Below are 24873 nucleotides of genomic sequence, written 5' to 3' on the forward strand. Positions count from 1 at the left end.
TGAAACATTAAAATATTAAAATGTAGCCTCATCGCAGGAGGAGAAGGAAAGGAAAAAAGAAAGAGAGGGAGGGAATCAAATTGGCTCCAAGCCAAAGGCCAGGTGGAACAACTCTGTCTTACAGGCCCTGCGGAAAGAAATCAGATCCTGCAGGGCCCTGGTCTCATGAGGCAGAGCGTTCCACCAGTTGAAAAGGCCCAGGCTCTGGTTGAAGCCAATCTAACTTCCTTAGGGCCTGGGACCACTAGGGTGTTGCTATTTATGGACCTTGAGGCTCTCCGTGGGGCATACCAGGAGAGGCAGTCCCGTAGGTACGAGGGTCCTAGGCCATGAAGGGCTTTAAAGGTCAAAAGCAGCACCTTAAATCTGACCCTGTACTCCACCGGGAGCCAGTGTGGCTGGAAAAGCACTGGGTGAATATGCTCCCATGGCAGGGACCCCGTGAGGAGCCTCGCTTTCTGCACCCGCTGGTGTTTCTGGGACAGGTTCAAGGGCAGCCCCGCGTAGAGCGAATTACAGTAGTCAAGCCTGGAGATGACCGTCGCATGCATCACTTTTAGGGCAATGCATGGTGCTTTTGTTTGACACATAAAAATCTGGCTGCTCCCAAAGACTTGTCTGTCTGTCTCTGCACCACAACACTGCTTTGGAACGGCTTCTTTCTGATTGGTGGTTAAAATGACTATTGGTTGGTGCTGGTGCTTGAGGATGATGAAAGGTACTTAACGAAAAAAGCTTGGTTTACAAAAAATTCCCTAAAGCCACGTTTCTCGGGCTAGGCTGGCTCTTAACAGCTTCTGATCAGTTTACTTGAGAGATTGCCTTCCCCCATGTATTCCCGACTCAACTGCTTTGAGAAAACTGGCATAGTTACTGGTTCACATAGAACACCTGTACTTGTGAGAAAGCAAAGTTTAAGTGTGGCGACACAGGTAGACTTTGGAACTCCCGGCCTGCAGTTCTTTTTCCTGCTTTTCTTTTTGGTGCTTGCAAAAGTAAATAAATGTTTGTTTAGGCAAGCCCATCCAGATATTTAAAATGTGGACATGTATTTTAATCTGATTCTCAGCAAACGGTTCATTTGTAATTATTTCTAAATATTTTAAATAGTTGTGTGTATCTTCTTTTACTGATGGAAAAAATTCTGTATGTGGGGTGTGTGTCTGGGGGGGTGAAACCGGGTACCACCTGACCTTGCTATGCCTCTGGAGCTGGAGCTGCAGAATTGGTCCTTTTCCCTGCAAGCTGATCCTCCACTTTCCGGCCAAGGGAGGGAGATGCTCAGAGTCCAGCCAAGAGCCTCACCCCCCAAAGGGTATCGGGCATTGGAGTAGCCAGGGGGGCAGCTGCCCCCCGAAATCCATAAGAAATTGTTATGTAGTGTAGTTTCACCCTGGGCCAACAGGGGGATACTGTATATAGTTTTCACTCAGGTCTGTAGATAGTTTTCACTCAGGTCCGCGGCAGTTATTTTAGGCGGGAACTCTGGGCTGTTGTGGTTACAATGTTGACAGCCGGCTGCCTATAAATACAGGCCGGCTGAGCTGTTCGCAGTCAGTTCTATTCCAGCTTACCATAATAAAGAGCTACTTGAAGAAATCGCTGTGCCGGCTGCTATGTCAACCCACGACTTAACTCTGGCGACGAGGTTGGGATGGATGGACATCAGAGCACAGCCAGATGCGGCCAGCCTCTGAACTGAGCTGAATCACTGAGCTGAATCACAGAGCGAAATCACTGAGTGAAATCACTGGGCAGAACCAATTCAGAGCTGACTGTTCTGGCTAGAGCACTGTGTTCCATCCATCGCCCTTCACGCCGGCATCGGAATCATGGCTTCACTTGTGCCTCTACCGCCGTTTGCGCCAGCCTCTGAATCATGGGACTCCTACCTCGCTCGGTTCGACTGCTACCTCCAAGCCAACGAGCTGACAGCAGTATCAAAGGATCGGAAGCGGGGCCTATTCCTCAGCCTCTGTGGGCCTGAGGTGTTTGAGACGGCCCGAGCGTTGGTTGCGCCTGAAGCAGTCCAGGCAACACCATGGGACACGATCCAAGAGAAGCTCCGCAACCACTACGCACCAAAGCCGTCCAAGATTGCTGCCCGCCATGCGTTCTACCACCGGAACCAGGCAGAGGGGGAGTCAATCAACAACTACACCACCGCCCTGCGACAGGCTGCAATGCACTGTGAGTTCCGAGACTTAGACGATGCCCTGATGGATCGAATCGTCTGCGGGGTCCGGGACATCCATCTGCAACGGCGCCTCCTAGCCAAGCCAGACCTCACGCTACAGAAAGCCATTGAGGAGGCTGTGGCCTCAGAAGCTGCTGAACGCTCCGCCCAGGAGATCCGCAAGTCCAGCAGCCCGCGTCTTGCTAGGGAGCCAGTTCCGGTGCATCATGAAGAGGCCAGCAGTGAGGAGGCATCCTCCAGTGAAGACGATGACGTGCACCAGACAAAGCGGGAACGCAGGAAGTTCCAACAGAAGTCCAAGGGCCAACCGGAATGTGCTGGCTGCGGAGGCAACCATTCCCGTGCCAAGTGTCGATTCAGAGACGCCATCTGTAGGAAGTGTTCCAGAAGGGGCCACATCGCTAAGGTCTGCCGATCGGCTCCGTCTGACACCCCCTCTTCATCAACTCGCAAGTCCAAGTCTTCACTCCAGTCTGCCAAGGAAAGTTGTTTCGCTCTCACCAACTGCCGCTGCCCGTCTGGAACCACGATTGGCCAAACCGACTCGCCTACGCGACGCAAGCTGAACGTCACGGTGCTCATTGAAGGAGCTCCATGTGACATGGAGATCGACACCGGGTCTGCCCTGTCCATCGTGTCATGGAGCACCATCAAAAGACTGGTACCCAGAGTGTCCAAAAGGCAACTCGACTCTCACCGCGTATACCTGAGAGACTACCAGGGAAACGACATTCCCGTGGTAGGCGTTGGCCGGTTCCGGATCGCCTTCAAGGATTTTTCGGGCCTGCTCCGGTTGGTGGTGGTCGAAGGTCAGCGGCCAAGCCTCCTAGGGCTAGACTGGTTTGATGCCCTCGGCCTGGAAGTCACCGGCATCAACTGCATCTCTAACGCAGAGACTGAGGGTCTGGTCAAAGACTTTGCCGAGGTTTTTGACGGCACCTTGGGCCAATATACAGGTACGCCCATCTCCTTTAGCCTTGATCCACAAGTCGCCCCCATCAAGCTAAAGCCACGCCGGGTTCCCTTTGCTCTCAAGGCTAAGGTGGACGAACAACTGGACAAACTGATCGCCCAAGGAGTTTTGGAGCCGGTTGACCACGCAAAGTGGGAAACCCCCATCGTCACGCCTGTCAAGCCAGATGGGTCGGTGAGAATCTGCGCTGACTACAAGTGCACGATCAACAAGGCACTTCAGCAGCACGCTTATCCGGTTCCTGTTGTCCAACACCTGCTGCATTCCCTGGGTGAGGGTAAGGTCTTCGCTAAGCTGGACCTTGCCCAAGCCTATCAACAACTGCCAGTCGATGATGCCACTGCTGAAGCCCAGACGATCGTCACCCACCGGGGGGCATTCCGTTGCCGCCGGTTGCAGTTCGGGGTGAGTGTGGCTCCTGGCATCTTCCAAAGCCTTATGGAGCGTCTCCTGCAAGGGCTTCCGGGCGTGGTACCATATTTTGATGACGTCTTGGTGTCTGCAGACTCACACCAGCAGCTGTTCGAGCGCCTCCGTGCCGTGCTGACCAGGTTCCAGGAGGCCGGGCTCAAGGTAAAGAGGGAGAAGTGCCAGATCGCCATTCCACAGGTAGAGTTCCTGGGCTATCTTATCGATGCCTCCGGTCTTCATCCAACCACATCCAAGATCCGCGCTATCCAGCAGGCCCCCACCCCAAAGAACAAAACGGAGTTGCAGGCATTCCTGGGGCTGCTGAACTTTTATAACATGTTCCTGCCCCACAAAGCCACAGTGGCTGAGCCTCTTCACCGACTCCTTAGCACTAAGACGCCTTGGGCCTGGGGTCATCGGGAGACGGCGGCCTTCAACGCGGTCAAGGCTCTCCTTTCTTCAGACAGTGTGCTGGTACAGTACAGTGAATCCAGGCCGCTGGTCCTTGCCTGCGACGCCTCACCTTTTGGCATCGGTGCTGTCCTTAGTCACCGTTTTCCAGATGGAAGAGAAGCACCGCTCGCCTACTTTTCCAGGACACTATCTCCGACGGAACGGAATTACAGCCAGCTCGACAAGGAGGCATTGGCACTTGTGGCTGGAGTGAAGAGGTTCCATGAATACCTCTATGGCAGGACTTTTGACCTCATCACTGACCACAAGCCACTCCTGGGCCTCCTCGCCGGTGATCGTCCAACTCCACCGGTCCTCTCACCACGCATGCTGCGATGGACTGTTTTCCTGGCTGCCTACCACTACCGGCTCATCCATCGCCCGGGGATATCGATGGGCCATGCCGACGCCCTCAGCCGTTGCCCTCTTCCAGCATTTGTGGAAGACCCGGCTCCAGCTTCATCGCTCCTTCTGATTGAGGATCTTCCGGCAGCGCCTGTATCGGCTGCCACTGTGGCCTCCGCATCTGCCCAGGATCGCACCATCAGCCGGGTGCTCAACTGGGTGTGGAGGGGGTGGCCACAAGGGCCGTTTGCATCGGAGTTCCAGCCCTTCGCAACCAGACAACATGAACTCTCAGCTCATCGCGGCTGCCTGCTGTGGGGAGACCGCGTCGTGATTCCCCAGGGACTCCGTCAGCGCGTCCTGGAGGCTCTGCACGTTGGCCACCCGGGAATTGTCAAAATGAAGGCGTTGGCTCGGTGTTACGTCTGGTGGCCTAATATGGACGATGCCATCACTGCCTGGGTGTCCGCCTGTCAAGCGTGCCAGGAGTCGAGGCCTGCACCACCGGCAGCTAAGGGACACACCTGGGAGACGCCAAAGACACCCTGGTCGAGGGTGCACATCGATCTGGCTGGCCCCTTTCACGGCCGGACCTTTATGGTAGCGGTGGACGCCTATTCCAAATGGCTGGAGGTCGCCCTGATGCCCTCCACCACTACCGAAGCTGTCATCCGGGTGCTGCGAGGCCTGTTTGCAACGCATGGGTGTCCTGATGTCCTTGTCTCTGACAACGGACCACAGTTCACGTCAGGCACGTTTGAGCGGTATCTTTTGAGACTGGGCATCCGCCATGCCCTAACGGCACCCTTTCATCCATCCAGCAACGGGCAAGCGGAAAGAATGGTGCGCTCGACAAAAGAGGCACTGGCGCGCCTGGACCGGGGAGACTGGCATGAGCGGGTCGCCGAATACTTGTTCGTGCAACACATCACTCCTCATGCGGCCACAGGGAGGAGTCCTGCTGAACTGCTTATGGGCCGCCGCCTCAGGTCACCGCTCGACCGGCTACACCCAGACTTTGCCGTGGCTGAACCCCCAGGCTGTGCCAACGCACCACGGTCATTTGTCCCAGGAAACCAGGTCTTTGCCCGGAACTATGTGGGGGACATCCCTTGGGTGCCAGCCACAGTAGTGGGAGTCACTGGACCTCGCTCGTACCAGGTGGCACTTGAAGACGGACGCTTGTGGCGACGGCACATAGACCAGCTTAGGCGCAGGGTTGGGGACTTGGACACTACCGAGGTGCCCCCAACTGCGTTTGCGGCTCCAGAAGAGACACGTACAGATGGCGAGGCCCCACCTACACCTCCCTCGCAAACTGCCAGCGTGGAGCCGAACCAAGCCGTTTCAGAACAGACTCAGACCACTCCACTTGCGGAGGCTCCACCCACAGCAGCGGATCCAGGGGAGTTGGTTCCAACGCCACCTAGGGTCGCACCACAGCCTCAGCGAGAACTGTGTGGCCCTCCGGACTTGGCTACCAGTCCCCGGCGGTCTGGCAGAGTTTCCAAGCGCCCAACTTATTTAAAGGACTATGTTGTTGGACAGGTATCACTGTTGGTCTAAGTATGGGAAATGTAACCGATATGCTTTTGTGCTTAATTGAACCATTACGCGTAGTGCTGTATATAAGGAAACCATTACGATTGTAACTAACGCCTTATCTCGGTGGGGAGGGGTGTTATGTAGTGTAGTTTCACCCTGGGCCAACAGGGGGATACTGTATATAGTTTTCACTCAGGTCTGTAGATAGTTTTCACTCAGGTCCGCGGCAGTTATTTTAGGCGGGAACTCTGGGCTGTTGTGGTTACAATGTTGACAGCCGGCTGCCTATAAATACAGGCCGGCTGAGCTGTTCGCAGTCAGTTCTATTCCAGCTTACCATAATAAAGAGCTACTTGAAGAAATCGCTGTGCCGGCTGCTATGTCAACCCACGACTGTGTGGGGGTGTCTGGGGGGGGGGTGACACCGGGTACCACCTGACCTTGCTATGCCTCTGGAGCTGGAGCTGCAGAATTGGTCCTTTTCCCTGCAAGCTGCTCCTCCACTTTCTGGCCAAGGGAGGGAGATGCTCAGAGTCCAGCCAAGAGCCTCACCCCACAAAGGGATATCTGGGCATTGGAGTAGCCATGGGGGCAGCTGCCCCCCGAAATCCATAAGAAATAATAAAAATCTGAGAGAGGGCTGAGCTGGAGGGACTCGGCTTGGCAAGGGTTAAAGGGAAGTGAGCTGCCTTCCTAGAGAGGCCAGGAAGCAAGGGGGGGCAAGTCCTCCAGAGCCAAGGCCCCTCCCTCCCAGTCCTTTCCTTGCTTTGGTGTCTCTGCTGCAAGGGCTGCATCGCTGTCTCTCCCGGGATCTGGTGAGTCTCCTCTCTCTCTGGGATCTGGTGGGGGTCCCAGGGCTTCAGCAGGGGAGGGGGCCGGGGGGGGGCCTGATCTGCTCCTGCAGGGGGGGGGACCCCAAGTCAGGGAGGAGAGGGTCCTGCCAGGGAGGGGCCAGGTCTGCCACGCTCTCCTTCCTGCAGATCAGAGGATCCCAAACTCATTTGCCCCCCCCCCCTTTCAGAAAATATCTCCCTTCTTTAAACAAAGGAGTCCCTGGGACTTTAACTCTGTGTGACATCGCTCAGCCTCATTGCACAACAGAGGAAACATGTGCAAATGGTTTTCCAAAGCCGGACGAGGAGGTGGACTAGCCCCCCCCCCCCCAAAAAAGAACAACAGGGAGGAAGGATGAAAAGGTGGGAGAGAAAGGCCAGGAATAAAGAGAGGGATCCCAGCCCAGAGTCTGGCTGCTGCATTGGGGACCAGTTTCCCAGTGTCTCCCAGGGCAGCTCCCCACGGAGGCCACTGCAGCCATCCCCTCGCACCCAGAGCAGGGCATCCCAGGACCACATCCTCTCTGTCCCAAAGGGATTGTTGCTGGCAAAGCAGCCGGAAATGGGCGCTGCTACTCCCTGAGCCTCCAGGGACCTTGGCATCAGTGGCTGTGTGTGCGTTAAGCTATCTAACAGAATACTAATATTAAATTACAGACCTAAATTTCAAGGGAGGTGTCTTTGGCCTCATCCACTTGGCCCTCAGGGGTTGGCGAGATACATTCCTGGCCCTCGGAGCAAAGAAAAAGGGAACCCACCCCAGGAGTCTGTCTGGAGAGCGGCAGAGAGTCCAAGTGCAAGAAAAGGAGACAGAAGCAGGGGAGTGGGGGTGGGGGGAGAACAACTCCTGAGGTCCCCCAGGTGAGGACCCCCACTAGAGCCAAGCATACAAATGACTCCCTTGTCAGTCAGTTCTGACTTCATGCAGTGACTGGAAGGCAGCAGAAACCAGCCTGATTCTTCTCCCAGAAATCCCTTCCGTTGCCTCCACATTTTGCATTGCAATCTTTCTTCTAGGAGAGCTAGAGGCTGCTTCCTCTTCCTCCTCTTCCTCTTCCTCCTCCTCCTCTTTCTTCTCCTTTTTAGAAAGGCCCTTTCCACCTGGCCTAGGGAGTGAGGCCCAGACTCACCCAGCCCTACTGTGTTAAATGTGTATTCTGTAGTTGACCTCCTTTGTAATGTTTTATTTTGATATCTTTAAGAGAGTATTTGTTTTCTGTTATGTTGCTTTGACTATCGACTACATATTTGACTTTCTTCCGATGGTTTTATTTCTCTTTTATTGATTTTGTGGGATGTGAAACTGCAGTCAAGTAGAAGATTCCTACAGGGGACACATTAGGGGATGTTTTCTACCACTCAGGAGAAGACTTCCTGTTTCCTCCTGAGCTGGGACAGACTTCCACTACATGTGACTTGAAGAGGGTGCAGTCTGTTGTACTAGCATGGAGGAGCGCATGGCCTCCATCTTCTGATCAGTGTGTCTTCTCCATTTTGTATGTTGCTGTGTGTTGGAGAAGTGACTCCTTAGTGGCAGTCATTTGGGACTAACTTCTTTATGGAATAGTTCTAGTTGTTATGTAACAACCTGCCTGTCTGTGAACGTGAACAAATCTGTGAGTAAACTACATTTATATTATCGTGAATCAGATTATTGTGCTTATTCATTTAAAAGGGATTGGAAGGGATTTTACCAGGGAGGAATTTTTAATAGTAAGACAGATGAGTCAATGAGTCAGCAACAAGCTGATCGCTGCGTAATCTAAAAAAGGGGGATGTATGGAACTAGAATATGGAACTTGCTAGTGCATGTTAGGAAGCATATCATTCAATAATATATCTTCTTCTAACTCCCCAATTATCCCCACAGATTTAATATGCTGTAAACCACTTTGAGATTTCTCTTTAAAATATAAAGTGTTATAGAAATTTAAATAAATAAAATAGCTCACGGTTTGGGCTGTGGTGCAGTCCAGCCCTGGTTCCCTCCAAGACTCATCCATGCTTGCTCAGGGAACCTTTTTCTTCTCCTGATATTAGACAACTTTTGTAACTGAACAATGTATTTGCTTTGTAGGATTTGCGAGAGCTTCTCCTTAAGACGGACAGAACTTGGCAGAAGACCAAAGGGTTCCTTCTAATCTCTCTGAGGCTTCCTGAGAGCACAGATGGATGAGCGAGACTCAACTTGCCCTGGAACAGAAAGAGGCCATGCCATCCAAACTGGGAGCAGTGGGGGGTTCTGGGAAAACCCGGTGCAGAAGATCCTGGGTGAGGAGGACACCCTCCGCTCAGAGGTGCAGAGCCAGCAGTTGAGGCAGTTCTGCTGCCAGGAGGCCAAAGGACCCCGAGAAGTTTGCAGCCGACTCTACCACCTTTGTCGTCAGTGGCTGAAGCCAGAAAGGCACACGAAAGCTGAGATGCTGGACCTGGTGATCTTGGAGCAGTTCCTGGCTGTCCTTCCCCCGGAGATGGAGAGCTGGGTGAGGGAATGCAGAGCGGAGACCAGTTCCCAGGCGGTGGCCCTGGCCGAAGGTTTCCTCCTGAGTCAGGCAGAGGAGAGAAAGCAGGTGAGAGAGACTTTCCTCTAGATACTCCCAAGGGGCTCCAAACAGGACAGAGAACATCCCATAATGGTCTGCTGATGGCCCATCCTTTTTCTGAGAAGGCGTCCATGGAATGAGTTCTGACATTCTTAAAGCTGTTGGCCCTGACATTCATTTTTTATTTTTTTTTTTTAATATATATTTTTATTAGTTTATCGATATAAAACTATACAAAACAAAACATCCAATTTATCACCAACATCTTTTTTTTTTACTTCCATCAACATGTCTGATAATTCTCCGTCTTGATCACTTCTTGCACATTTCTTAATTTAATATTGCACTACAATATTACCTTAACTTACCTTATTTTTTAAACAATATTTCTACCATACATTCTCACAGAGCGGCCTGAAAGCTTACAAATGTTATCTGGTCATCACATATAGTTTTCATATAATCTGTAAATTTAATCCAGTCTTCAGTGAATCTCTGGTCTTGTCGGTTCCGGATCCTTCCTGTTGATTTATCAAGTTCTGCGTATTCCATTAATTTCATTCTCCATTTTTCAATCATAAGTAATTCTTCTTGTTTCCATTTTTGGGCCATTAGTATTCTTGCTGCCGTTACTGTGTATAAAAATAACTTCCATTCTTTCTTATTAATTTCATTTCCTATTATTCCTAATAGAAATGCTTCTGGTTTCTTAACAAATGTATATTTCAACATCTTTTGTAACTCATTATATATCCTTTCCCAAAAGCATTTCACTTTTTTGCACTCCCACCACATATGGTAAAATGTTCCTTCTTTTTCTTTACACTTCCAACATTTATTACTTACTTCATAATTTTTTGCTGATTTTACTGGTGTAACATACCATCTATATATCATTTTCATCACATTTTCCTTTATTATAGTACACGCAGTAAATTTCAGTCCTTCATTCCACAATTTAACCCAGTCTTTAAATTGTATATTATATCCAAAATCTTTGGCCCAATGGATCATAAGCGATTTAACCTCCTCGTCCTTTGTATACCATTCCAATAATAATTTATACATTTTAGACAAAAAATTTACGTCATTATTCAGTACTTCCAATTGATATTTTGATTCCTTGTCGGTAAAACCTCTTTCTAATACATCTTTTTTAAACATTTCATTAATGTTTTCGTTGCCTCCAAAGGAGGTTACCTGGTGGCCGGGGGAATCGCAAAACGGCTGTGCCAGGATCCTGCCCCCTGGATCTCCTTCCAGGGGTGTTTTAGGGGGCTGCGGCGCCCTTGCAGCACCCCCTTTTTCCTCCCAAGAGCTGGATTCCCTCTCCAGAGAGAAATCCCGCTTGTCTTCGCTCCTGCAATCAGCCGGAATTCTCTCTGACATTCATTTTTAAATCCTTCTCCCCATTCTCTCTTTTGAATCCTTGTTTCTTTTTCAGGGAAAGGATCTCTTTGCAGAAATGGACCAGATTTCTTCTGAGGCAGAGAGGCCTCCGCTGAACACCAGAGAGAGGCCACTGGGTAAGGAGGAAGGTGGTGTTTCTCTGTTTGGTCTCATTCTGTTCGTTTTCCAACTCATCAGAGGAGGGAAGATATATTTTTTCACACATAACATCTCTAATGCACCCAAATATCCAAATGCACTCAGCAGGCGAGACTTTCTCAAAGGCCCCTGTGTAGTTTGAGATGCACTGATTTACCTGTGAGACAAGAAGGCACTCTGGGCCTCCCCCTTACCTTTTTTCTCTTGCAGGTGACACAGTGATACTGGCTAGACCTCTTCAACCATCTCTGAATGGGGACACAATGGAAGCAGCGGCTGTGGAACCAGATCAGGTCAGGGGAAGCTGCCTTGTGGGGACAGAGGCCAAGGGGTGGAACAATGTCCTAGCTCGAGGAGTGGTGGTGAACAACAGTGTTGTCTCAGAGTAGGACATTTCCCTTCTTTTTTTAGGGTCCAGTGTGCTTTGAAGATGTTGCTGTTTGTTTCACGGATGAGGAGTGGACGTTGCTGGATCCTGACCAGAGAGCTCTGCATAAGGACGTCATGGAGGAGAATTCTGGGATCATGGCCTCTCTTGGTAAGGCTCCTAGTGGAATCATAATATCAGTTTTTAAATTCAAAACTCCATATGTTACAAACCTCATATATTTTCACAGACCTCAACAGCGCCCCCTACAACACTGGATATTACAGTATCCCCCCCCCAAAAAAAACCCCTTGAATAGTAAATTACTGTTTTTTCTGTGAATGTTCTTCCTCCCGTTGCAGCTTATTAAACAAGCAGCAGCCTGGTCTGAACTCCCCAGGCCCTTTTGACTGTAAACTTCAGAGTTGTTAGGGAAGTTGAAGTAGCTTCTGTCAGGTTTTCAGTTTTTGTTTTTCCTCCCGTCAGTCTTTGGTTGTCCAAAGAGAAAACTGACATTGGAAACGGAGGGATGCCATGATGGAGCCAAAGAAAATCCATTCGAGAGAAGAGCCAGGCTTGTCGAATCACAGGTTCCCCAAAGGATGTCAGTCGATCCTCGTTAATTAAGGCACCCAACCCTTTAGAAAACCATCCATCTAACCCACTTGTGTTATTCCTCTATTACCAGAGTTAACAAGTATTCTTCCTTTATTTCTCCCTGAGGCGCTAATCCATTTCTCTTCATTGTAGATAGAGATGGACTGGAAATTAACAACATGGGTGACCATGACAAAATCCTCACAATGGAGAAGCTGAATAAATATATTGAATGTGGGAAAAGTTCCTTTTCCACTTCCCATCAAAGAAATCCCATTGGGAAGAAACCCTATCAGTGCAAGGAATGTGGAAAGAGCTTCAGGAATAGCTCAAAACTCACTTCCCATCAAAGAATTCATACAGGGGAGAAGCCCTATCAGTGTGGAGAATGTGGAAAGAGCTTCACTGAAAGCTCCTCTCTCACTTCCCATCAAAGAATTCATACAGGGGAGAAACCCTATCAGTGTGTGGAATGTGGAAAGAGCTTCAGGAATAGCTCAAAACTCACTTCCCATCAGAGAATTCATACAGGGGAGAAACCCTATCAGTGTGTGGATTGTGGAAAGAGCTTCAGTCACAGCAGCAGTCTCACTCGCCATCAGAGAATTCATACTGGGGAGAAACCCTATCAGTGTGTGGAATGTGGAAAGAGCTTCAGGAGGAGCTCCTCTCTCAGTTTCCATCGTATAATTCATACAGGGGAGAAACCCTATCAGTGTGTGGATTGTGGAAAGAGCTTCAGTCACAGCAGCAGTCTCACTCGCCATCAGAGAATTCATACTGGGGAGAAACCCTATCAGTGTGTGGAATGTGGAAAGAGCTTCAGTTTCAACCACCATCTCACTTCCCATCAGAGAATTCATACAGGGGAGAAACCCTATCAGTGTGTGGAATGTGGACAGAGCTTCAGGAAGAGCTCCTCTCTCAGTTCCCATCAAAAAATTCATACAAAGTTCCCAAAACCCGTCATTATACAGCTTTCAGCACCAGGGAAAAACTCATCTCTTTAACCAGTCCTTTGGCTGATTGACATCTAATGCCCTTTTACAATGTGGTGGGAAGGTGGGGGTTACAGGTTTTGGGGGCGGTGTTTTGTGTTTTCATCCTGTGATTTTATGTTGTAACCGTCCTGTGGCCTGTGGGTGTAGTGAATGGGAGCCAACTCTTAGAGTCTGAGAGCTCTTTGCCCCCCAGTAAGATATGTGAGGGGGCCACCCCCCAGTTCATAGGAACAGCCATTCAAATGGCATGCTTGCACCACATCCTGTGACTGTTTAACCGAGGCGGGGCTTGCTAAACCCCTCCTATATTTTATTCAAGTTGGCATCCCTGCTATAGGGCGCTATAGAAGTCAAATAAATGCATAAATAAAATAAAACGATTTTGGTTGCCTTCTTTTGCACTTGTTCCAGCTTGTCAATATCCTTCTTAATATTAGCATTTTAAAAAAAATTATGTACCCTTCATGGGTTTCTCAAAAACAAGTCAAGCTAGAGAAAGGGAGCCCGGTTTCTGCGGGGACGCAGAGGGCGTCTAGGTGCGATCTCATTGATGGCTGCTAGGAGCTGGATATTCCAACCCTCAACAAGCTCAGTCAATGAGTCGCCAGGGGGAGCAAGGTCCCGCAAGGCCTGACGGAATCTATCAGGGTCCATCAGCCTCTGCGGGCGAGCCCAAATTGGCTCGCCACCTAAGCAGGGTGGGGGTGGAAAATCAATCCTGGCTTTCAGTGCGTAGTGATCAGACCATGGCACCTTCATCGAAGGAAACATGATCACATCTATACCGGCGCCAAAGATCAAATCCAGCGTGTGGCCTGCTTGATGTGTGGGGCCCGAAACAAACTGGGAGAGCCCTAGTGTTGCCATGGAAGACACCAGGTCCAGAGCCTGTGAGGAGGGAGTGGCATCAGCATGGATGTTGAAGTCCCCCAATACCAATAGGTTAGGGAACTCCAAGGCCCAGCCGGCCACCGCCTCCAATAGGCCTGACAGGTGCGCTAGGTGGCCGGTACACCAGCCAGACAGCCAAGCTCACCTCGGAGCCCCACACTAGGCCAACACATTCAATGCCGGGGATCAATGGCGATGGTAGAGCCCTGAAAAAACAGTCTTCTCGGATTAATAATGCCACCCCTCCCCCCCGGCCCACAGTCCGCGACTGCTGGAGGACGGAGAAACCCAGGGGCGCCATCTCTCGTAAGGTAACTGTTGCCCTTTCGCGCACCCAGGTCTCCGTCACACAAGCCAGGTCAACACCCTGCGAGGTGAAGAAATCTCGGAGGGTGGCGGTTTTGTTGCCTATAGACCTGGCATTGCACAACACCAGTGACGGAGGTGAGTAATCCTTGCTCACCCTACCTTCGTCCCTCGGGATGGGGCGCAGATTGGAAGGGGTACGAGCATATCCGGATCTCGATCCCCTTCGCCTATGACATCTGCCCCCACCGCCATACCTCCCTCGCCCCACTACGGTAGCAATCCCAAGTCTCAAACCAACCTCCATTTACAAATGGAAAACAAATCAAACCAAAGACAATTGTGCCAACAAAACAAATCCCCAACCCATTCAATATCGAACCCCAAACCAAAATAAAACGGAACAAAATAAAAATACATCAATAAAAACCACCGTTCACGGTGGTACAACAAAGTAAAAAGTAAAAACCCCTATAAAACATTTTAAAATATATAAAAACATTTTAAACATTTGCTGCGGCAACACCAGTGTCCTTAAAACAGTAGCGGTGGCGAGTGTGGGCCCCGCCCCCTAGGCCTGGAAGAGTGTGCCTACAGGAGGGAGCGGCCTTCCCGACTCACAGTGCAGCAGCAGCAGGCCGGCTGAGCTGTTTGCTGTTCAGTTCTGTCCAGCTTACAATAAAGAGCTTCTCTGGAGAAATCACTGTGTCATCTGCTATGTTCGCCCACAACTTAACACTGGCGACGAGGATGGGATAGATGGACATCAGAGCACAGCCAGATGCAGCCACCCTCTGAGCAGAGCTGAATCACTGAGCTGAATCACTGAGTGAAATCACTGAACAGAACCAATTCAGAGCTGACTGTCCTGGCTAGAGCACGGTGTTCCATCCATCGCCCTTCTCTCCGGCATCGGAATCATGGCTTCACTTGTGCCTCTACCGCTGTTTGCGCCAGCCTCTGAATCATGGGACTCCTACCTCGCTCGGTTCGACTGCTACCTCCAAGCCAACGAGCTGACGCAAGTATCACAGGAGCGTAAGCGGGGCCTATTCCTCAGCCTCTGTGGGCCTGAGGTGTTTGAGACAGCCCGAGCATTGGTTGCGCCTGAAGCAGTCCAGGCAACACCGTGGGGCACGATCCAAGAGAAGCTCCGCAACCACTACGCACCAAAGCCGTCCAAGATTGCTGCCCGCCATGCGTTCTACCACCGGAACCAGGCAGAGGGGGAGTCAATCAACAACTGCACCACTGCCCTGCGACAGGCTGCAATGCACTGCGAGTTCCGAGACTTAGACGATGCCCTGATGGATCGAATCGTCTGCGGGGTCTGGGACATCCATCTGCAACAGTGTCTCCTCGCCAAGCCAGACCTCACGCTACAGATAGCCATTGAGGAGGCTGTGGCCTCAGAAGCTGCTGAACGCTCCACGCAGGAGATCCGCAAGTCCAGCAGCCCACGTCTTGCTAGGAAGCCAGTTCCAGTGCATCATGAAGAGGCCAGCAGTGATGAGGCATTCTCCAGTAGACGATGACGTGCACCAGACAAAGCGGGAGCGCAGGAAGTTCCAACAGAAGTCCAAGAGCCAACCAGAATGTGCTGGCTGCGGAGGCAACCATTCCTGTGCCAAGTGTCGATTCAGAGACGCCACCTGTAGGAAGTGTTCCAGAAAGGGCCACATCGCTAAGGTCTGCTAATCAGCTCCGTCTGACACCCCCCCCTTCACCGACTCGCAAGTCCAAGTCTTCACTCCAGTCTGCCAAGGAAAGCTGTTTCGCTCTCACCAACTGCCGCTGCCCGTCTGGAACCACGATTGGCCAAACCGACTCGCCTACGCGATGCAAGCTGAACGTCACGGTGCTCATTGAAGGAGCTCCATGTGACATGGAGATTGACACCGGGTCTGCCCTGTCCATCGTGTCTTGGAGCACCATCAAAAGACTGGTACCCAGAGTGTCCAAAAGGCAACTCGACTCTCACTGCATACACCTGAGAGACTACCAGGGAAACGACATTCCCGTGGTAGGCGTTGGCCGGTTCCGGATCGCCTTCAAGGATTTTTCGGGCCTGCTCCGACTGGTGGTGGTAGAAGGTCAGCGGCCAAGCCTCCTAGGGCTAGACTGGTTTGATGCCCTCGGCCCGAACCTGGAAGTCACCGGCATCAACTTCATCTCTAACACAGAGACTGAGGGTCTGGTCAAAGACTTTGCCGAGGTTTTTGATGGCACTTTGGGGCAATATACAGGTACGCCCATCTCCTTTAGCCTTGATCCACAAGTCGCCCCCATCAAGCTAAAGCCACGCCGGGTTCCCTTTGCTCTCAAGGCTAAGGTGGATGAACAACTGGACAAGCTGATCACCCAAGGAGTTTTGGAGCCGGTTGACCACGCCAAGTGGGAAACCCCTATCGTCACGCCTGTCAAGCCAGACGGGTCGGTGAGAATCTGCGCTGACTACAAGTGCACGATCAACAAGGCACTTCAGCAGCACGCTTATCCGGTTCCTGTTGTCCAACACCTGCTGCATTCCCTGGGTGAGGGTAAGGTCTTCGCTAAGCTGGTCCTTGCCCAAGCCTATCAACAACTGCCCGTCGATGATGCCACTGCTGAAGCCCAGACGATTGTCACCCACCGAGGGGCATTCCGTTGCCGCCGGTTGCAGTTCAGGGTGAGTGTGGCTCCTGGCATCTTCCAAAGCCTTATGGAGCGTCTCCTGCAAGGGCTTCCGGGCGTGGTACCATATTTTGATGACGTCTTGGTGTCCGCAGACTCACACCAGCAGCTTTCCGAGCGCCTCCGTGCTGTGCTGACCAGGTTCCAAGAGGCCGGGCTCAAGGTAAAGAGGGAGAAGTGCCAGATCGCCGTTCCACAGGTAGAGTTCCTGGGCTATCTTATCGACGCCTCCGGCCTTCACCCGACCACATCCAAGATCTGCGCTATCCAGCAGGCCCCCATCCCAAAGACAAGACGGAGTTGCAGGCGTTCCTGGGGCTACTGAACTTTTATAACATGTTCCTGCCCCACAAAGCCACGGTGGCTGAGCCTCTTCACCGACTCCTCAGCACAAAGATGCCTTGGTCCTGGGGTCATCGGGAGACGGCGGCCTTCAACGCGGTCAAGGCTCTCCTTTCATCAGACAGTGTGCTGGTACAGTACAGTGAAGCCAGGCCGCTGGTCCTTGCCTGTGACGCCTCACCTTTTGGCATCGGCGCTGTCCTTAGTCACCGTTTTCCAGACGGAAGAGAAGCACCGCTCGCCTACTTTTCCAGGACGCTATCTCCAATGGAACGGAATTACAGCCAGCTCGACAAGGAGGCACTGGCACTTGTGGCTGGAGTGAAGAGGTTCCATGAATACCTCTATGGCAGGACTTTTGACCTCATCACTGACCACAAGCCGCTCCTGGGCCTCCTCGCCGGTGATCGTCCAACTCCACCGGTCCTCTCACCGCACATGCTGCGATGGACTGTTTTCCTGGCTGCCTACCACTACCGGCTCGTCCATCGCCCGGGGAAATCGATGGGCCATGCCGACGCCCTCAGCCGTTGCCCTCTTGCAGCGTTTGTGGAAGACCCGGCTCCAGCTTCATCGCTCCTCCTGATTGAGGATCTTCCTGCAGCGCCTGTATCGGCTGCCACTGTGGCCTCCGCATCTGCCCAGGATCGCACCATCAGCCGTGTGCTCAACTGGGTGTGGAGGGGGTGGCCACAAGGGCCTTTCGCATCGGAGTTCCAGCCCTTCGCAACCAGACAGCATGAACTTTCAGCTCATCGCGGCTGTCTGCTGTGGGGAGACCGCGTCGTGATTCCCCAAAGACTCCGTCAACGCGTCCTGGAGGCTCTGCACGTTGTCAAAATGAAGGCGTTGGCTCGGTGTTACGTCTGGTGGCCTAACATGGACGATGCCATCACTGCCTGGGTGTCCGCCTGTCAAGCGTGCCAAGAATCGAGGCCTGCACCACCGGCAGCTAAGGGACACACCTGGGAGACGCCAAAGACACCCTGGTCGAGGGTGCACATCGATCTGGCTGGCCCCTTTCACGGCCGGACCTTTATGGTAGTGGTGGACGCCTATTCCAAATGGCTGGAGGTGGCCCTGATGCCCTCCACCACTACCGAGGCCGTCATCTGGGTGCTGCGAGGCCTGTTTGCGACGCATGGGTGTCCTGATGTCCTTGTCTCCGACAACGGACCGCAGTTCATGTCAGGCACTTTTGAGCGGTATCTTTTGGGACTGGGCATCTGCCATGCCCTAACGGCACCCTTTCATCCATCCAGCAACGGGCAAGCGGAGAGAATGGTGCGCTCAGCAAAAGAGGCACTGGCACGCCTGGACCAAGGAGACTGGCATGAGCGGGTTGCTGAATACTTGTTCGTGCAACACATCACCCCTCATGCGGCCACAGGGCGGAGTCCTGCTGAACTGCTTATGGGCCGCCGCCTCAGGTCACCGCTCGACTGGCTGCACCCGGACTTTGCCGTGGCCGAACCCCTAGGCTGTGCCAACGCGCCATGGTCATTTGTTCCAGGAAACCAGGTCTTTGCCCGGAACTATGTGGGGGACATCCCTTGGGTGCCAGCCACAGTAGTGGGAGTCACTGGACCTCGCTCGTACCAGGTGGCACTCGAAGACGGACGCTTGTGGCGCTGGCACATAGACCAGCTTAGGCGCAGGGTTGGGGACTTGGACACTACCGAGGTGCCCCCAACTGCGCTTGCGGCTCCAGAAGAGACACGTACAGATGGCGAGGCCCCACCTACACCTCTCTCACAAACTGCCAGAGGGTCTGCCAGACTTACCACAGACTCAGACCACTCCACTTGCGGAGGCTCCACCCACAGCAGCGAATCCAGGGGATATGGTTTCAACGCCACCTAGGGTTGCACCACAGCCTCAGCAAGAATTGTGTGGCCCCCCGGACTTGGCTACCAGTCCCCGGCGGTCTGGCAGAGTTTCCAAGCGCCCAACTTATTTAAAGGACTATGTTGTTGGACATGTATCACTGTTGGTCTAAGTATGGGAAATGTAACCGATATGCTTTTGTGCCTAACTGAACCATTACGTGTAGTGCTGTATATAAGGAAACCATTACGATTGTAACTAACGCCTTATCTCGGTGGGGAGGGGTGTTATGTACTGAAGTTCTCACCCTGGGCCAGCAGGGGGATAGTGTAGATAGTTTTCACTCAGGTCCATGTCAGTTATTTTAGGCGGGAAACCCTGGGCTGTTGCTGCTACAATGTTGATAGCCGGCTGCCTATAAAAGCAGGCCGGCTGAGCTGTTGGCTGTTCAGTTCTGTCCAGCTTACAATAAAGAGCTTCTTTGGAGAAATCACTGTGTCATCTGCTATGTTCGCCCACAACTTAACATGCACTGATCTTTTTGCCGTCTTAAGTCGTGTTTGTGTGTGAAAATCGTCCCCAGTGCAGGTGGGGTAACAGCAGCCAGAATTTGGGGCTGCAAAGAGGAAGGAAACAGACCACGTGGGGAGCGGGGTTTAAATCCACACTCATGCGCTTAACCCCCCCCCGTAAACGCTGCTAATAAAATCCCCTAGCATTGCAGTGGGTTTGACTAGATGACCCTTGGGACCCCTTCCAACTCTACAATTCTATGATCGAAGTCGGACTTCTATGATTCTATGCTTCCCCTGTGGCTGCTTCAAAGTTTTTTAAAAAGTAAGAAAGTCGGGAGATCCCATCGTGCCTATTCCACGTCTGCTTTCCCGGCTGCCTTCGCCACCTCCCCCTGCAAAAAAGGGGCCGTTTATTCTCCAGGAACCCCCCCCCAGCAGGCAGGGGCGACGTGTTTTGGCTTGTCCCACGCCTCCTCCCCCACTCCGCCTCGCCTTCTGGGTTCCCTCGCTCCCTCCCCTGCCGTTTCTGCGGTGGGTGCTGGCGGGTCTTTCCGCCGTTCCTTGGAAGAGCAATCCCCCCATGGCGGCGAGGGAGAGGGGCGGTGGGAGCGCACGTCAGACGGAAGGGAAGCGGCCTCACTGCCTTTAAGTGGCATTGCATGTCATCTGAGCAAGGTCCTGTGTGGGCAGGCGAGAGAGAGCGCGTGGCGCAGGGACACCAGCGGAGCGCCCGCTTCTTTCTGCCCGTTGCCGCCACCAGCAGGATTTACCCTCCTCCCCAGCGCGCTTTTTTGGCTGCAGAAGCCACCCTCTCGCCCCACCTCCGGGGTCTCCCTCGCATTAGAGAGATACGCCTCAAGGCAGCGAAGAATAAGCAGCAGCACAAAGTGAGGCCCAAGCACGAGGCGCTTTCTTCGGGCTTTCTGGCGCGCGCGCTCTTTCTCGGCGTTCCCTTTTTTGCTGCTTTTCTCTTTCCCCCGCTTGTTGGCTGCCGCCGCCACCAAGCCCACAGAGCTGATGGGCATCCGCTCGAGCTACCAGGCGGTGATGCCGCACTTCGTCTGCATACCAAGGAGTTCCCTCAGCCCACCCGGCCGGCCAAGCTGTCTCGGGGCAAGCTGCGCAGACACCGCCAGTCGCGCTTCAAGCCGCAGCTCTCCCGGCTTCAGCAAAAGGAACCCGAAGCCTTTGGAGCGCAGCCCGAGTTCCCGCTGCGCTCCAAAGGCTTCAGGCGGCTATCCCTGAAGCCTGGAGAGCGAGAGGGGTCGGTGCGCACCAGGCTTCAGCGAAAACAACGCGGAGCCTCTGGAGTGCTCCCTCTGCGCTTTGGAGGCTTCGCGTTGCTTTCGCTGAAGCCAAGGAGCCTGCATTCGCTCCATAGGACGCACACACATTTCCCCTTAATTTTTGGAGGGGGAAAAGTGCGTCCTATAGAGCGAAAAATACGGTAATTCGTTCCGGAGGTCTGTTCTTAGCCTGAAGCACCACTTTAGCTAATGGGGTCTCCCGCTGCCGCCGTGCCGCCGGAGCACGATTTCTGTTCTCATCCTGAAGCAAAGTTCTTAACCCGAGGTAATATTTCTGGGTCTGTAACCTGAAGCACCTGTAACCTGAAGCATATTTAACCCAAGGTACCACTGTAATCAAATGAAACCTTAACACATGGCATGATGAAAGTCTGCAATTTCATCAGGGTAAGGTATTTGTTGTTTATGGTTGTAACCATTGCTTTCTTTAAAATTATATTTTCTACCATGAAAATAAATAAAAGCAATTTTTTTAAAAGGAGGTGGGGAAATCATATGTACTATTGCATTAATCTGCTTGCATGTGTTGAGTGTTATTTGGAGTCTGTAACTCCCAGTTATTTCACATTATCTATGTGTTTCTGTGTGTTCAGCACACATGATTGCAGGTGAGACGGAGTAAAAGACTTCCTAGGAAATTCCCTTTGACTGCTTCTGTATTGTTTCAAATGTGTCTTCACTTACAGATAAGAACAAATCATATTTATTGCTGACAAATCATACCATCGTCAGCTCATGAATTTCCACCCCAACAAACCCTGCGCTTTACATGAGCATCTGCTTTCTTCCCATTTCTTAGGTGGAAAGAACTGTTAATGAAAAGGAAGAAGGGAGATAGAGCCTTTCCCTCAACCTTTGGGGGTCTGGGGGGCTTCATTTCACCCCTTAGTCCTGCTCCTGAAAGCTTGGAAAATGTGGAGTTTTTGCAAACACACGGCCATCACATAAAAATTAATCTACTTTTAAAATGGTATTGCCCGCTAAAAAGTCTCAGGAAAGCAATTCCTGTAGTATTTCGCATCTTAGCGAGCCCAGTGCCACTCTGCCAACTGTCTCACTCCCAGGTAACTAATCTGGAAAGCTGTCTTGTCATCTCTGCAAGGACTTCAGTGTCCCTTGAATTAGCAATTCAGCATTTCTGGAAAGGGAAATGATACACTTTTATATATTAGCATAACAAGAATGCATAAGAATTATTAGACAGAAAAAGCATGCATAGGAAAGTATTACTCATTTATGACGAGAATAGGATTTATTTATTTTGAACTTCGCTTGGTTCCTCCTTGGCAGCCAGTGCAATGGTTTCAGCAGGGCTAGAACTCAGGACCCGCTGCCTTGAGGGACATCTAAGAGCAGCTGGGCAGGGAAAGGTCTCCCTTGGGAGGTGGTGGACTCTCCTTCCTTGGAGGTTTCTAAGCAGAGATCGGACGGCCATCTGCCATGAATGCTTTAGCTGAGATTCCTGCATTGCTTCGGGTTGGACTAGATGACCCTGGGATCCCCTTCTATCTCTCCTCTCCTGAATTCTAGGAGGAGCTTCCTTGCCTCCTGCAAAGCCCTTTTCCCTGCAGGCTCTTCCTCTGGTTTCTGGCCAAGGGAGGGAGATGCTCAGAGTCCGGCCAAGAGCCTCACCCCCAAAAGGATATCTGGGCATTGGCCTAGCCAGGGGGGCAGCTGCCGCCTTAATCCATAAGAAATAATAATAATCTGAGAGAGGGCTGAGCGGGAGGGACTCGGCTTGGCAAGGGTTAAAGGGAAGTGAGCTGCCTTCCTAGAGAGGACAGGAAGCGGACGGGGGGGGGCAGGTCCTCCAGAGCCAAGGCCCCTCCCTCCCAGTCCTTTCCTGCTTTGGTGTCTCTCCTGCAAGGGCTGCCTCGCTGCCCCCTCCCGGGATCTGGTGAGTCTCCTCTCTGTCTGGGATCTGGTGAGTCTCCTCTCTGTCTGGGATCTGGTGGGGGTCTCAGGGCTGCAGCAGGGGAGGGGGCCTGGGGGGCCTGATCTGCTCCTGCAGGGGGGGGGACCCCAAGTCAGGGAGGAGGAGAGGGTCCTGCCAGGGAGGGGCCAGGTCTGCCACGCTCTCCTTCCTGCAGATCAGAGGATCCCAAACTCATTTGACCCTCCGCCCCCCCCCTTTCAGAAAAGATCTCCCTTCTTTAAACAAAGGAGTCCCTGGGACTTTAACTCTGCGTGACATCGCTCAGCCTCATTGCACAACAGAGGAAACATGTGCAAATGGTTTTCCAAGACCAGACGAGGAGGTGGACTAGCCCCTCCCCCCCAAAAAAGGTGGGAGAGAGAGGCCAGGAATAAAGAGAGGGATCCCAGCCCAGAGTCTGGCTGCTGCATTGGGGACCAGTTTCCCAGTGTCTCCCAGGGCAGCTCCCCACGGAGGCCACTGCAGCAATCCCCTCGCACCCAGAGCAGGGCATCCCAGGACCACATCCTCTCTCTCCCAAAGGGATTGTTGCTGGAAATGGGCGCTGCTACTCACTGAGCCTCCAGGGACCTTGGCATCAATGTCTCTCTGGGTGTTAAGCTATCTAACAGAATAATAATACTAAATTACCCTCCTAAATTTCAAGGGAGGTGTCTTTGGCCCCATCCACTTGGCCCTCAGGGGTTGGCGAGATACATTCCTGGCCCTCGGAGCAAAGAAAAAGGGACCCCACCCAGGGGTCTGACTGGAGAGGGGCAGAGAGTCCAAGTGCAAGAAAAGGAGACAGAAGCAGGGGAGTGGGGGTGGGGGGAGAACAACTCCTGAGGACCCCCAGGTGAGGACCCCCACTAGAGCCAAGCATCCATTATTCACAAGATACAAATGACTCCCTTGTCAGTCAGTTCTGACTTCATGCATTGACTGGAAGGCAGCAGAAACCAGACTGATTCATCTCCCAGAAATCCCTTCAGTTGCCTCCACATTTTGCATTGCAATCTTCCTTCTAGGAGGGCTAGAGACTTCTTCCTCCTATTCCTATTCCTCCTCCTCCTCCTTCTGCTGTGTGTGACACGGGTCAGCCTCATTGCACAACAGAGGAAACACGTGTGAATGGTTGCTCCAAAACCTCTTCCTTTGTTTCCCTTCTTTCTTTCTCCTTATTGGCAGAGGAGGCCAGCCAAGCAGATCAAGCCGAGCTTTATGAGGAGCTGGGTATGTTTAGTTGGAGAGGAGGAGACAGAGAGGAGACAGGAGAGCCATGTCACCTGGGCGCAGGATTCCAACCAATGGCTTCAAGCTGCAAGAAAGGAGATTCGGACTCAACACACCTAATCATTTTTCATGAGGCACCAATGACTCCCTTGTCAATCAGTTCTGACTTCATGCATTGACTGGAAGGAAGGAGCAACCAGGCTGAGTCCCCTCGCATTAATCTCTTCGCTTGCCTCCACATTTCCACAATCTCCCTTCTAGAGGCCTACAACTCCTCCTCCTCCTTTTTAGAAAGATAGCGCAGAGTCTGGGCTGTGGTGCAGTCCTACCCTGGTTCCCAGCAGGACTCATCCATGCTTGCTCAGGAAACCTTTTTCTTCTCCTGATATTGTACAGCTTTTGTAACAGAACAATGTTTTTGCTTTGTAGGATTTGCTAGAGCTTCTCATTCAGACAGACAGAACTTGGCAGAAGACCAAAGGGTTCCTTCTGATCTCTCAGAGGCTTCCTGAGAGCAGAGATGGATGAGCAAGACTCAGCTGGCCCTGGAGCAGGAAGAGGCCATGTCATCCAAACTGGGAGCAGTGGGGGATTCTGGGAAAACTCTGGGCAGAAGATCCTGAGTGAGGAGGACACCCTCCGCTCAGAGGTGCAGAGCCAGCAGTTGAGGCAGTTCTGCTGCCAGGAGGCCAAAGGACCCCGAGAGGTTTGCAGCCGACTCTACCACCTTGACCATCAGTGGCTGAAGCCAGAAAGGCACACGAAAGCTGAGATGCTGGACCTGGTGATCTTGGAGCAGTTCCTGGCTGTCCTTCCACTGGAGATGGAGAGCTGGGTGAGGGAATGCGGAGCGGAGACCAGTTCCCAGGCGGTGGCCCTGGCCGAAGGTTTCCTCCTGAGTCAGGCAGAGGAGAGGAAGCAGGCAGAGCAGCAGGTGAGAGAGACTTTCTTCTGGATACTCCCAAGGGGCTCCAAACAGGATGGAGAACATCTCATAATGGTCTGCTGATGGCCTATCCTTTTTCTGGGGAGGCATCCATGGAATGAGATC

At 52.2% G+C, this 24873-nt stretch overlaps 5 protein-coding genes across 12 annotated transcripts in view; 4 read left to right on the forward strand and 1 right to left on the reverse strand.

Moving 5' to 3' along the window:
* Positions 1-24873, reverse strand: part of LOC310705090 (uncharacterized protein) — a 271846-nt gene that overhangs the window by 110084 nt on the left and 136889 nt on the right. The window lies entirely within an intron of this gene.
* LOC310705042 (uncharacterized protein) overlaps positions 1-24873 on the forward strand; it is a 67688-nt gene that overhangs the window by 28771 nt on the left and 14044 nt on the right. The gene's annotated exons all lie outside the window — the stretch shown is intronic.
* LOC310705032 (uncharacterized protein) overlaps positions 1-24873 on the forward strand; it is a 357812-nt gene that overhangs the window by 15232 nt on the left and 317707 nt on the right. The window contains exons 1-2 of one of the 8 annotated variants that reach the window (XM_083499304.1): positions 6727-6766; positions 24324-24756. In XM_083499304.1, coding sequence (XP_083355430.1) covers positions 24343-24756 — 414 coding nt within the window. In that variant the 5' untranslated portion in view covers positions 6727-6766; positions 24324-24342. Of the gene's footprint in view, positions 1-6726; positions 6767-22486; positions 22626-24251; positions 24757-24873 lie in introns of those variants that run through there. The other 7 variants (XM_083499302.1, XM_083499297.1, XM_083499303.1 and 4 more) reach the window with 7 other exon arrangements.
* On the forward strand, positions 1373-18007 carry LOC310705052 (uncharacterized protein). The gene is made up of 2 exons (XM_083499375.1): positions 1373-4624; positions 17848-18007. Exons 1-2 carry the CDS (start codon positions 1833-1835, stop codon positions 17867-17869), a joined length of 2814 nt encoding a protein of 937 aa, XP_083355501.1. The 5' UTR covers positions 1373-1832; the 3' UTR covers positions 17870-18007.
* LOC310705186 (zinc finger protein with KRAB and SCAN domains 7-like) lies at positions 6698-13190 on the forward strand. Its single transcript, XM_083499732.1, has 6 exons — positions 6698-6739; positions 8835-9327; positions 10745-10826; positions 11059-11141; positions 11260-11386; positions 11966-13190. Exons 2-6 carry the CDS (start codon positions 8926-8928, stop codon positions 12820-12822), a joined length of 1551 nt encoding a protein of 516 aa, XP_083355858.1. The 5' UTR covers positions 6698-6739; positions 8835-8925; the 3' UTR covers positions 12823-13190.

Source organism: Podarcis liolepis (assembly GCF_965112155.1).
Source record: "Podarcis liolepis genome assembly, chromosome: 4".
Lineage (NCBI taxonomy): Eukaryota > Metazoa > Chordata > Lepidosauria > Squamata > Lacertidae > Podarcis > Podarcis liolepis.